The sequence below is a fragment of the Micropterus dolomieu genome, linkage group LG17 (genome assembly GCF_021292245.1).
Source record: "Micropterus dolomieu isolate WLL.071019.BEF.003 ecotype Adirondacks linkage group LG17, ASM2129224v1, whole genome shotgun sequence".
In the NCBI taxonomy this organism is placed as follows: domain Eukaryota; kingdom Metazoa; phylum Chordata; class Actinopteri; order Centrarchiformes; family Centrarchidae; genus Micropterus; species Micropterus dolomieu.
Window position 1 is genome coordinate 21,845,947 of NC_060166.1, and position 12,804 is coordinate 21,858,750.

A 12,804-nucleotide genomic window follows, 5' to 3' on the forward strand; every position below is an offset into this window, starting at 1 on the left:
TTGTGATTCTACTTCCTTCCTTCTGGCCCGCACATAGGCCCAGTCCCAATGTCCCCCCTCACAGACTCACAGACTTTAAGGCACGTTCCCGGGAAGTCCGTGAGGGCTTAGGGCTGTCCCACTGTCAAATCGTCAAGTGTGCAAGGGCTCTCTCGCGGACATTTTGAGCCCTTTATAGACCCTTATCGTAAGTCCGCATTTCTGCAGACTTTGCCTGAGGGAATTGCCCACAGTTCATAGCGGTATGACGTGAAACACAGGGGTTACCAGGGGAAGCCCGGAAGCGAGAGAAGTATCACGGAAAATCTGCCTTATAAGAGAAGAAGAAAACAGGAAAAAAAACCTACACTGATGTTAATATCGTTGAAAGTTTTCTTAACTTAAGATGGTGCATAGAACACATGAAGTCAGAGGAAAGCAACCACCTTATTACACACTTAATTTATTCAAGTATTTATTTTAGTTTTTGCTTAATGATGCTGTTTGACCAACAATAGTGTATTGATTAATTACAAATATATATTGACATTTAAGCTACCTCTCCTCCACTCTATAGGGCGAGAGCCTGCAGGACTTAAAAATAAGGCAAAAACATAAAATAAAAAGTGTGCAACGTGTTTCAGCGTCGTCAAGGTAACGTGATAAAGTGGCAAAGGGCTGTCCCGTTCCCGTTCACAGCATTTTGAGCCCTTGCAGCCTCTTAAACTCAATCACTTTCCAAGTGACGTCAGTAAAGTGTGTGAGGATTAGGGTTTATGGGGGACATTGGGATTGGGCCATAGACTGTATATAAAAAGGGCCCGCATTAGTTCCCTCATCCCACAAGGATGGAGGCTCAGTGAACGGAAATGAAACAGTATTACATTAGTTATAAAAGGAGATCACATATAATAACCTACATGTGTGAGAGTTCAGAGATACGGTAGTTTGGGGGAACTGTTTCCCCTCCATCAGAGTCAGAAACTAATAAATGGCTTAGGACAGACTCTTTTTAAAACTATTTAGTCATAAGTTATGTTTACACAGCAATATTAGGCTATTTTGACTCAAATGTTGATTGTCGATGGGAAAAGATAATATAACCCTGATCTCATAGACATCCAGGAATTGAGCAATATTTTCCAAGTAAATTAAAGATGGGGAGGGGGGGCATTTCCCAAGCTTTGTATGAGGAGAGGCCTGCAGTCTCAGACTTTGAAAACCCCTGCCATAGACTGTATATAAAAAGGTTAGTCGACAAAAATTAGTCAGTCCGCCCCTGTTAACAGCTTCTAAAATGTGATGATTTGCAGCTCATCTCTGTATTACATTGTTGTTGATCTTTGGGTTTTAGGTTGTTGGTCAGAAAAACAAACAGGATGGTTAAAATGACAGGCTGATTGATTTAACAGTATCACCCTGATGTGTCATAATGACACAGCAGCTATTTCTCCTTATTGCAGCATGAGTACTAGGACATGTCTGGTCTTGTCTAGTAAAGACATATTTGTTGGCTCTCTCCCTCCCCAGAGTTATATAATGGTGATTTAGAAAACACTGCATTCAATTAGGAAAAATTTGTACCTGTCTGGGAAATTTCACTGGAATGTCCCCTCAAGTCAACAACAACAACAACTTGGAAAATCAGCGAAAATTTTGGTAGATGAGTCATGTTACAGAGCGGACGAAAGTAAATGCTTTTAATTCTTTTATCCATTGCATATCAGCTTTTAGCTCACATGGTATCAGGTTGCAACCATTAGTTTCTGTCTATGAGTGACGGAGATTAGTTATTTATTAACATTACTCTGATAACCAGTTATGTAGAGCAATAAAAAAGTTTAGTTTTAGGGGAAGAAGCCCACTGCTGCAGCAACAAATCTGGGACAAAATCATTAAGCTTCAAACTGTTTCAACATACCTGGATAGCAACATCACATACATAACAACCCATCATTCTGACGTTGTATAAAAACATCCATGTTGTTTCCTCATTACACGTTAAAGCTCATGAACACACTGATGTCCCAGCGGAAGACGTTCATCAATCACAACAAGTTAACACTACAAATGAAAGTTTACTATGATTTTATTCGTGAAAAATATATCGTGTCATCATGACTCATGTTTTGTTCATTAACTTGCTGAGTCACACTACACAATAGGCTAGTTGGTCACTTTAAAGTGACCATGTGACAGAAAAGAACAAAGGCGTGACAAACAAAAGCATTGAAGTTAAAGTTCAGTTCATTTGTTTTGGTTTGTTAACAATTTTTGTCTGAGATTCAAGTTCCCCACCCTCTTAGACTAACTAGGCCTGTATGAATTTAAGATTTGACTGGAGGGTTTGCTCTCAACTAATATGTAAGTTTTAATGGCAGTTTTATTGCACCATTATGTAGCCTATCACTTCATTCTGAGACACAACGTGTTGCGTCAGTGCATGCGTGGTTACATCAACCTTATAAAGCTGTGAAGTGAAAGGTATTCATTCAGTCGTCCAGCTCCAGTCAAGCTTATTACAGGCGATAGTGTCATAAGTAAAAACTGACTGTAAAAACTTTGTGTCTCCACTAAAAATTAAAAAAATGTGGTGGCTCTCCAAAGCCCCTCTCAAGTTTACAAAAGACGCAAATAGTTCAGTTTGCCCAGCACTAGGATTCACCTCTAAATGGGCTAATCAAGCGAGTGACTGCTGATGCTGAAGCATCATCGTGCCTTGTGACAGTCATTTCTTTCCCCAAGAAAGGGAAATCAAGGGTAACAAGTAAAGTAATAGAAGAAACGAAAGGGAAAGAAAACAACTGCCAACTAATTTCTTACAAAAGAAATGTGAGCATATTACTACTAACACACAGAATGGTTTAAGTTAATATCAGTTTAGATTCAAGGCAGTCAGAGAAATCTAGCTTGATGCATATTTGTATTGTATGCTGGAAAATAAATTATTATCAGCATCATAAATTAATCAACATCATAGCTAAAATGTCATTTGACATGACAGAAAGTAGCTTTCTTCTCTCCCCTACAATTATCTTGCACTTGTTGTTAACTCTTACTTCTTTCCCTACGTATTTACCCCATTGATGCCATCCATGCTATTAGCTCTTACTGGTATTTATCGTCAGTTGTAGTTCTCGTATTTGATGCTTTGTTGATGATTGTATGGATTGGACTTTGGATAAAAGTGTCTGCCAAATGAGTAAATGTAAATGTAAATCACTCACTTACGTGTAGACCATAGACTGTATATAAGAAATGGACGTAGTCATCGTGACGTCATCCGTTGGTTTGTGGACCGCCGTTTTGAAGGCTCGAGTTTGGCCGATAGGGCGCCGCCATGTCGTGTTTTTGTAGGAAGTGCCCGGAAGTGACGCTACAGCGGAGCTAACGGCTGTGTGTGGAGCTAGCTAGCTTGCTTAGCTAGGTGCAACTGTAACTCACGTTAACTGTCATTTTAATAGGGCTGATAATTTTGTCTAGCGAACAACAGTCTTAAAATTAAATGTACTCACCAGAGAAAGTGAACAGACAACTCCTAATAAGCTTTTTCAATGGTACTGGTTAAATTTACACAGTGCCGAGAGTACGAGTCGGCTCTAGCCTGATTGACAGGTCGCCATGGTAATGACTTGTCAATCATAGATAATCCCGCCCAGAAACATATTCTGCTTTGTAGTCTATTTTAAAATTAATGGGACCATAATTTACTAAATGAGCATCATTTTGTATTGAAGAAGACTTGAAACTAGCGACTGAGACCATAAACTCATCAGGAAAGTATTGAAGTCTTTTTGCAACCAGAAGAGTCGCCCCCTGCTGGATTTTCAATAGAATGCAGGTTTCAGGGACTATCACCACTACAGATTCATGTTTACAGCTGTTAGTTAAATTATTTTTAAACATTTTTTTAAAGGATGTGTGAGAGACATGAACCAAGAGAGGAAGTGGGCCCACAGAGACTGTTTATGTATGGGGCCCAGAATTTTGTGCTACGCCTCTGCACCTATTTCACCTTATTGCAGCATGAGAGCTGTGACACATGAAAACACAAAGGCACTTCACTTTTGGTTTTATTTTATACAGTGTAAGGAATTGTCTGGTCTTGTCAGTAATTACAAGGGTTTACTAGGGGCCTCCCAAGAGTTGTGTCATAGTGCTTTGAATTTCGCAGTAATACCTCATCCATGTGGTGTGGTGTCAGAATAATGTGAAAAATGTGTTCCTGTCTGGGAAAATTAACTTGAATTTGCCCGCTCAAGTCTCAGGAAGTTGGCGAAAACTTTGGTAGGCTACACAAAGTAAATTCTTTTTTATTAATTCAGTTGTTGCATAAAAGTTTAGATTAATAGTTTTTTATTATTATTTATTAGCATTAACTCTGATAACAAGTGTGGTGGGAATTGCGTGTTTAAATAAACAGCTCAGGCAAACACTTGTCTTTCTGTGAATTTTATTCAAGTCTTCTGCAGAAGGACTGACAGCAAAACACATACGCCGTGTACATGTATGCTCGAATGAGTGAGGAGAGCTCTGTGAGCCTGTTATTTATCCAGCTTTAGGGTCAATTTTATCATCCCACAGAGACACATTGTCCCTGAAGTCTGGATACCACAGAGAACAGAAATATTTTGACTGTTATTTTTACACAGACTCAGTGCCACATCACAGATGAGTCTCCCTGAGTCCAGGGTTACATGCAATATGTTTGGAATTCCCATTACAAAAGTCAGGTAAAGCAATATTTTAGTGGTTTTAAGGAATGTAGTCTACTGGTGCAGCACCAAATGTGGAACAAAATCACTAATCTTCAAACTGGTCAGCACACTTGGATAACAGCATCACATAGGCTACCGTACATAACAACCCATCAATCAGACACACAAAGCTCATGATCGCACCAAAGTCGGGAAGAACAGCTTCTCACAGAGGAGCACATGAATCACTACAAATTAAAGAAATACTAGTTTACTGTGAATGTTTATGAAAAATTAGTTAATTTGGTTTACCTAAAAAGATATTCTGTGTCATCATGTTTTGTTCATCAACTTCCTGAGTCCCGCCACACAATAGGCGGGTATTGTGACTTTAAAGTGATCAAGTGAGAGAGAAGAACACAGGTGTGATGAGAGTAGAGCTTTAGAGTAAAACATAAGTTACATAAATGTATGTTTTGGTTTAAACAATGTCAACTGATAATTGAGTTTACCACTGTGATGGCAATTCATATATTTTTTTAAAAATCTGTGAGGCAAGCTCTCTCTGTAGCCCAGATATAGCCTGTGCTCGAATGAGTGAGGAGAGCTGAGAGCCTGTGATTTATCCATGGTCACGGTTATGATCTCTTAGAGACACAGACAACAGAGATGCTTTGACTATTACATTCAGCGTCACGGCATGAATCATTAAAAATGATCAATATATTTGCTATCACACCACCCTCTGAAACTTTTTTGACTTTTGAGTTTGCTCTCAAGTAACGTGAAAAAACAGAAAATAATTTAAATGATTTATTATTTGGAGTGTCCAATGAAAGAAAATAATATAACAGAAGAGGCAGACTAAAGCGTTACATAAAAAGACACTGAAAGGATATTATAAAACATACATTCTTAGAGTAAGTTATGCCTTAGTCATAAACTGGTGATTCATCATCACGTGCTGATGAATCACCAGTTTAATGAGTTTGAGCTACTTATGAATCTTATCAAAGCACAACACCTCACTGTGGTTTGAAAGCAGTACGTCATCACGTGACGTCAACGCGTAGTCCCTAGCTGTGTAGAGTGAGAGTGACTCGTTAAAGCGGAAGTTGTATTCGAGCGGGAAGACGAAACTTACCAAGGCGATTGAGAAGGAGATTGGCAAAATCAAATTTGCAAGATTTTTGAACAATAAATGAATACTGATACATGCAAGCAGCAAACAACAACAAGAAAAGATTGTTAGTATGTCCAAACTTCAAGGGGAAAGGATGAAGGCCCACATCCCAGGAGCAAGAGCAAAGGTTAGAGGAGTTATATCAGGAGTCCCTTTGAATATGTCAATGGAAGATGTTAAAAATGAGATTCAGGGAGGCAAAGCAGTTGAGGCTTCTAGACTAAAAAGCAAACGAGATGGATCATTAAAAGACACACTATCTGTGGTTGTGCAATTTGAGAGAACCCTCCCTAAGTCAGTCCAAATGGGATACATAAATTACAGCGTGAGAGAATACATCCCTCCCCCTATCAGATGCTATAAATGTCAAAGGATGGGGCACACAGCTCAGCAGTGCAAAGGAAAGCTAAGGTGTGCTAGATGCGGGGGCCAGCACGAGTATGGGAAATGTGAAAAGGATGCAAAGATTAAATGTTGTAACTGTGGAGGAGAGCATAGTGCTGCATTTGGTGGATGTGAAGTGCAAAGAGAAGCCAGAGAAGCCCAAAAGGTGAAGATATTGAACAAAGTGAAAGTGAAAATGACTAGACTTTTTAACAGATAGGAAAATTAGAGTAAAGGTTGGATCAGAAATTTCTACAGAGTTTAAGGTAAATAATGGCGTTCCCCAGGGGAGCGCAATTAGCCCTATATTATTCAACATTATGATTAATGATATATTTTCAGATTTAGATGGACACATCAAATCAGCGTTATATGCAGACGATGGGGCCATATGGATGAGAGGAAGAAATGAGACATATGTGTTAGAGAACATTAGGAAAGCAATAGGGAAAGTAGAGAAGTGGTCATTCAAGTGGGGATTTAAAATATCAACAAGCAAATCCTGTTATATGGTGTTCACAAACAAGCGAAAGTGTCATGTAGAAAAGCTTTTTCTATATCAGCAGCCAATGGAAAAAGTAAATGAATTTAAGCATTTGGGATTGTGGTTTGATAGTAAGTACACATGGAAAACACACATAAAGCAATTGGAAACTAAATGCAAACAAGTTATTAATTTACTGAGAGCGGTGGCGGGATGCGACTGGGGTGCAGATAAACAGTCACTAATTGACATACAGTATATAGAGCATGCATGAGGTCATCAATAGGTTATGGTTGCATAGTATATGATGCAGCAGCAAAAACAACATTGGAAAAAATTAAGAAATTACAATACAGAGCCTTACGGATATGCATTAGAGCCATTAAGACAACTCCCTTTAACACAATACTCATAGAAGCTGGAGAGACACCACTGGAGTTAAGAAGAGAGAAACTAGCGCGGGCATATTGGGTCAGATTGAAAGGAAGTGGGAAAGAAAACCCTGCAAAGGAGATAACAAAGGATTGTTGGGAGTATTTCCAGTTTTGGGGGCATGGGTTTGGATGGACGGGGGAAAAGAGAGTCAGGGAATACGGAATGGAAGCATTAGATTTCACCACACCCAGTCCAGTCAGTAACATTCCACCTTGGCTCTATCCAGACGTAAAAAAAGATTTTAGTATACTGGAAAAGAAAAGAGGATGGAGAATAGAGGAAGTGGGAATACGGACTAGCAGCTATCTGAGAAACAGTTTCCATAATTATCTAAACATCTATACAGATGGATCTAAAAACCAACAGGAATGTGTGGGAATTGGAATACATATACCAGAATTCAAAATAAATATCTCAAAATGATTATCAGATAGGCTATCTGTATATACAGCAGAAATAGGTGCAGTCATTATAGCATTACAGTGGGTTGAAGAGGTCAGACCTGACCTACTAATAGAAATGTTTCACAGCTTGTTAAGATTACATCGGGGAGGGATAGATGTTCAGTTTTGCTGGGTGCCAGCTCATGAGGGAGTAAATGGAAATGAGATTGAAGACACACTAGCAAAAGAGGCATTACAAAAGGAAATAACAGTTCAAATACCACTGGCAAAAGGAGAAGGAAAAACAGCCATTAAGAAGAAAGGTACTGAAATATGGCAGAAATGGTGAGAGGAAGACAGGAAAGGAAGGAGTTACTATAAAATACAAAAGTCTGTCAGTAATAAAAATTATAGCGAAAGGATCGGGACATTATTATGACAAGACTAAGAGTAGATCACACAGGACTGAATGGCACCTTGTTTTTATTGGGGAAAAGGAATAGTGAAAAGTGTGAAAACTGTGGGGTTAAAGAAAATGTTGAACATGTCATTTTGCACTGCATATTATATGAGTTGGAAAGACAGATATTTCAAGATAGGGTTCAGGAAGCAGGGGGGGACAGGGAATCTGATGGGAACAGAAGGAGAAGAAAAGGGTATAAGAATCACCAGGAAGGCATCATTTAAATTTCTTAAAGACACTGGGTTGGTGAACAGAATATGAGAACACTTTATTGAGGTTGATAGCTGAGTGATATGATGTTACACACTCCAGTACAGTATGTGGTGGTATGCACTTAAAAGTTGTTTTCAATTCGCCATTAACTAAGAATAAGAAGTGTTGAGATTGTCTGTACGTCACCGAGGCTTCAGAGCGTTGTGTGGAGAGGGCCGGGCAGAGCAGGGATTGAAAAGAAAATTTTTGGGGGGGATTTCTACGTTGATTCATCTTCACTGGAGCTTCTCAGCAGCTAGATTCCGTGCACATCCGGTTCCAGTGTTGTTGTTAGCGCTGTACGACTTCATATTTATATAAAAAACGGTCAAAAATGGACATGTAGTAATGGCGAGTTGTGTTTATTCACCTTACTGCGTTAAAATCGCCTTCTCACGTTGTGTGTGAACACTTGCAGCGAATGTACTCACGCGAGGAAAGCGTCGCGAGGCGAAAATTCGCGGTTGGTCTAAAGGTCTAAATGCGGCATTATGCTGCTCTATAAACAACATTTAGTTACATTGCATTTAGTTTATTCAATGAAGTTTAAATTCGAATTTCTAATATAATAATTCCGACACTAATTATGATTTATATGGCAATATCATGTTTTTACCACTAATTTGATGTGACCAGTGATTAGTATCATGGTCAAAAGGGATGAGGAATGAAGCGCTTCCAGAAAACGAGAGAAGGCTGATAATGATGTCAAACATCTAAGTTGATGTGGAAAATACATTTATTGTGAGAGCCTCCTTTGAACAGTTTTTTGATTTCTGTAGGTGTATTTACTCTAAGTTGTTCATGATTATTTATTTTTAGTGAATACTGTCTTGCCTTTTACTCCTTTCACAGTTAATTGAATCTGCACTGACCAAGAAACCTGGTGGAGTCGTATCTTCAAGGCAAAAAAAAGCTCTGACTGACTCCTCAGCAACAGATGGTTAAAGGATAATCTCAGTATTTTTAAACCTGGGCCCCGTTTTCACATATTTTGGTGTTGAAATGACTGGTAGGTACAGAAAGTTTTAAATCAGTGCAGTAGATGGCTTCCAGGAGACAATTCTCACTCTAAAATCTCACATTCAACACAAACACACAGCAGGCACTTTGGCATCACAACTTTCTTGGGCTTATTTGGTAGATTTTGGTTAGAGTTGATTGGTAGATTCCAAATAATGGCATGATAATGACATTTGTTATGGGCTACAAGTCTCCCCTGCAATGCACTTTAACCAGACATTTTCAGTATTAAGAGAGATTTTACATGTACCATGTCTTTTAACAACAATTTCAGTATTTAAAATGAATGTGCAGTATAATAGTGATTGCTAAGGGAGCTCTCACACTCAAACAGAACTACAAACTAAACCTTGAGGTTAAATGTTTTTATTTTTAATAAATTGTATGGATTACATGGATGTTATGGTGGTTGTTGTTTTTCCCCCTGCAAACATTAAAAGGTTTCCTTGTTTTAAGTGTAAGCTGGACATGCTAAAGTAGAAAATTGTAAAACCCTAGAAAATAGTTATTTAGATTTTTATTTCAACAAGGTGTTTGTCAAGAATTACACTTAAGGTGAGGAAATGTTAGAGAATTTTATGACTTGCAGGAGTCAATGAAAAGGTTTAACACTCATGAAGAGTGAATTAATAGGAGTAAATTAACAGTGTATGTTGTTTCTTTCTCAGGGTAGAACTTGATTTGCATTTCTTAGTGTGGTTTAGTGTTAAATATTAACTTACACTCCTAATGTTCAGACTTACTGCTGACTTTACTGTGTAGCTAACCTTGTAGTATATTATAGACAGTTTATTCACACAATGGCCTCGAGAGGGAGGCTGCTGGCAGACCTGCTGGGGGATGTGAAGTGAAATCCCCGGCTCCTCCAGGTTGCATGTCGAAGTGTCCTTGGACAAAATACTGAACCCTGAATTGACCCTGGCGGCTGTTCCGCCAGTTTATGAATGGGTGTGAATGTGAGGTAGTGTAAAAGCGCTTTAAGTGGTTGAAAAGACTAGAAAGGCGCTATACAAATACGGAGCATTTACATTTACATAGCGGGACACCACAGTGAAAGCTGACATTGTCCCATAGACAGGATGTAGGCTACTGCCGGCTCATGATCCTGCTGCTGACGCTCAAACATATATAGATATACATATTATAGCTTGGTCAAAGGGTGACATTGCCACTACGCTGGCCACATATTGGTTTTATCACATCATTAGTAACAAGTGTGCAGAATTATGAGTTGTGTGTAAAAGATGACAGCTGTGTTGTAGTCTTGATTAACCTTTGCCGCATGTATTTACCATTTTGCAACACAAGTGCATCAAGTGTTTTAGTGAGTGAGAATGTGTTTAGAGTTTTGCAAAAAGAGTGGATGAGATTTGCAAACAGTGTCTTAACTACCTGAACTTGTTTATGGTTTTGCCAAAAGAGTGACTGATTTGACACATGGGGTTTAGTGTTTTAGCAATTGTGAAAAAATGTAAGATAAGATCAATTGTATTGATCCACCTCTGGGGAAAATAATTTCTTACAGCAGGCTACAACACAACATAGAAGTAAATTCCTTTTTATATGATATATATATATATATATACATCTATAACCTACATAAATATAAACTTTTAATGAAGCAAGGATGGAAATGGTGCCAAGGCGTTCAAGCAGTTTTAAGCGTCCACAGCTCCAAATCAGTTCAGCAGCTGAAAGACAGAGCTGACTGATCTGTGTTTGTGTTTAAGAAGCTCTCAGACTCAGAGTCAAACAGTGAGGTAAAATATTCTTTCACTTTCAAACTATCTCCTGTTTTATTATGTTGTCTGTTCGCATTTTCTTACTAGGCCTACTACATCAATGGTCAGCTTCAGTCAACTTCAGCAGCCTTACACAACACATTTTAGTTTATTTAATCACATCAGCCTGCAAAACATTATTCAAGATCAGCAGAAGGTTAAATACTCTTCACATGCTGATACACCAAAGATTAAGCCCCACGTGTCTCTCCATCCTCATTCAAAGGCATAAATAAAATGTTTTACTTTCGTTTATAACCTCAGCGGGTCAGTTTTACCGAGTAATTGGTGACGCTGACGCTCAGCCTGAATTCGCATTGGCTCAGATGGAAGTTCCTCATTTCACCCTTGATGCTCGGACTGAAAGTACGGTATATGTTTCTCTGGCTAAAGAAATTAAAAATCGTTGGTAAAAGTCGAAGGTTTTGATGCGACATGTAACAATGTCGATCCTGGTTTTCCTGGCTATATTGGGAGTATGTCTACATGACTCCGCAGCTGGTGAGTTAACAACTTTTTAAATCGGTTGATAGTAAAATAAAACTAAAGTCTTTATAGTCCTATTCGTAGACCTGCCTATGTATGTAGTGTTTTTTATGTACTTACTTCGATGTTTAGTTCCAGGACTTCCTCGTAGATTCTAAAAATTATAGACTAAGAAAGAGAAAGTAGCCTAGGTTTGGGATTTTTGTTTTTAACCATAGCACAGGGCAGTGAATGATACTGAAATAAACAGTAATTTAATTGTCAAAACCTGCTAAAGGTTTATTCTGGTAAAACTTAAAGAAATCTGGAATAAATGAAGTAAACTGTACTGACTACAGGAAATTGCAATATTGCTTAAAACTTTCTTAATAATAGAAATGTGTCTGTTAACTTAATCTGGGATTGTCATAAAATACAGAATATTGGTTTTTAAAGATAAGTTAAACCTAATTATAATTTTTCAGCTTAAATAAATCAAGATATATCAAAGTGAATTTAACCAAACATTATACTCAAACATTTATAATCTACAAACCCTATGACAACAAGATAAAAAAAGTAAATGATTAGTTACTTGAATATGAAACTGACAACAAAACAAAATCACTTTTAAACGGTTTAGGGAAAACTGCTGCAGGATTTATCTTCAAGAAATTCAGAGTTCAAATTTGTAATCCAAAACCTCAGAAGAAGAAAAGTTGTCATTGGTCACAACCAGAGGTGGAAAGAGTACAAAAATATTGTACTTAAATAAAAGTAGAATTACTTTGATGAACTTTTACATAGGCTAAGTAGCCTAGAAGTAAAATTACCGTATAAAATCTAGTAAAAGTAAGAAGCAGCTCATTTAAAATTTACTCTGATTAAAAGTTACAAAGTTACTTTTTTAACCTCCTAAAATCAGTAACGTACAATGAAATCTTGTAATGGCGGTGACCTATCAATGTGGCATGTATGTCTATATTCAGTTAATGCAGCAGCCCATGTTCATCATCACTGTTTATCGCTGCCCAGGGCATACAGCAGTCATATGTGAGGAAAATGCACAATGAAATTTAATATTCAAATTAATGGACACATCTATCTTATGACTTATACAACAAACAAATGTTTTGTGCGGAACACAGTAAGAGAGGGGGGGCGTGGTGTCAGCGAACCGATAAGCAGCCTATTCACGCCTATAAAAACGTGCACAGACACACACATGTGAATTTAATCCACGCAACCGCACGCGAGGCTTTCCTCAGGGGGGGG

At 38.2% G+C, this 12,804-nt stretch overlaps 1 protein-coding gene across 1 annotated transcript in view; it reads left to right on the forward strand.

The window, feature by feature from the left end:
- The first annotated feature begins 11,424 nt into the window (after nt 1-11,424).
- The window catches only part of LOC123985773 (H-2 class I histocompatibility antigen, K-K alpha chain-like), a 6,619-nt gene continuing 5,239 nt past the window's right edge, over nt 11,425-12,804 (forward strand). The window contains exon 1 of the mRNA XM_046073636.1: nt 11,425-11,565. Coding sequence (XP_045929592.1) covers nt 11,493-11,565 — 73 coding nt within the window. The 5' untranslated portion in view covers nt 11,425-11,492. The remainder of the gene's footprint in view (nt 11,566-12,804) is intronic.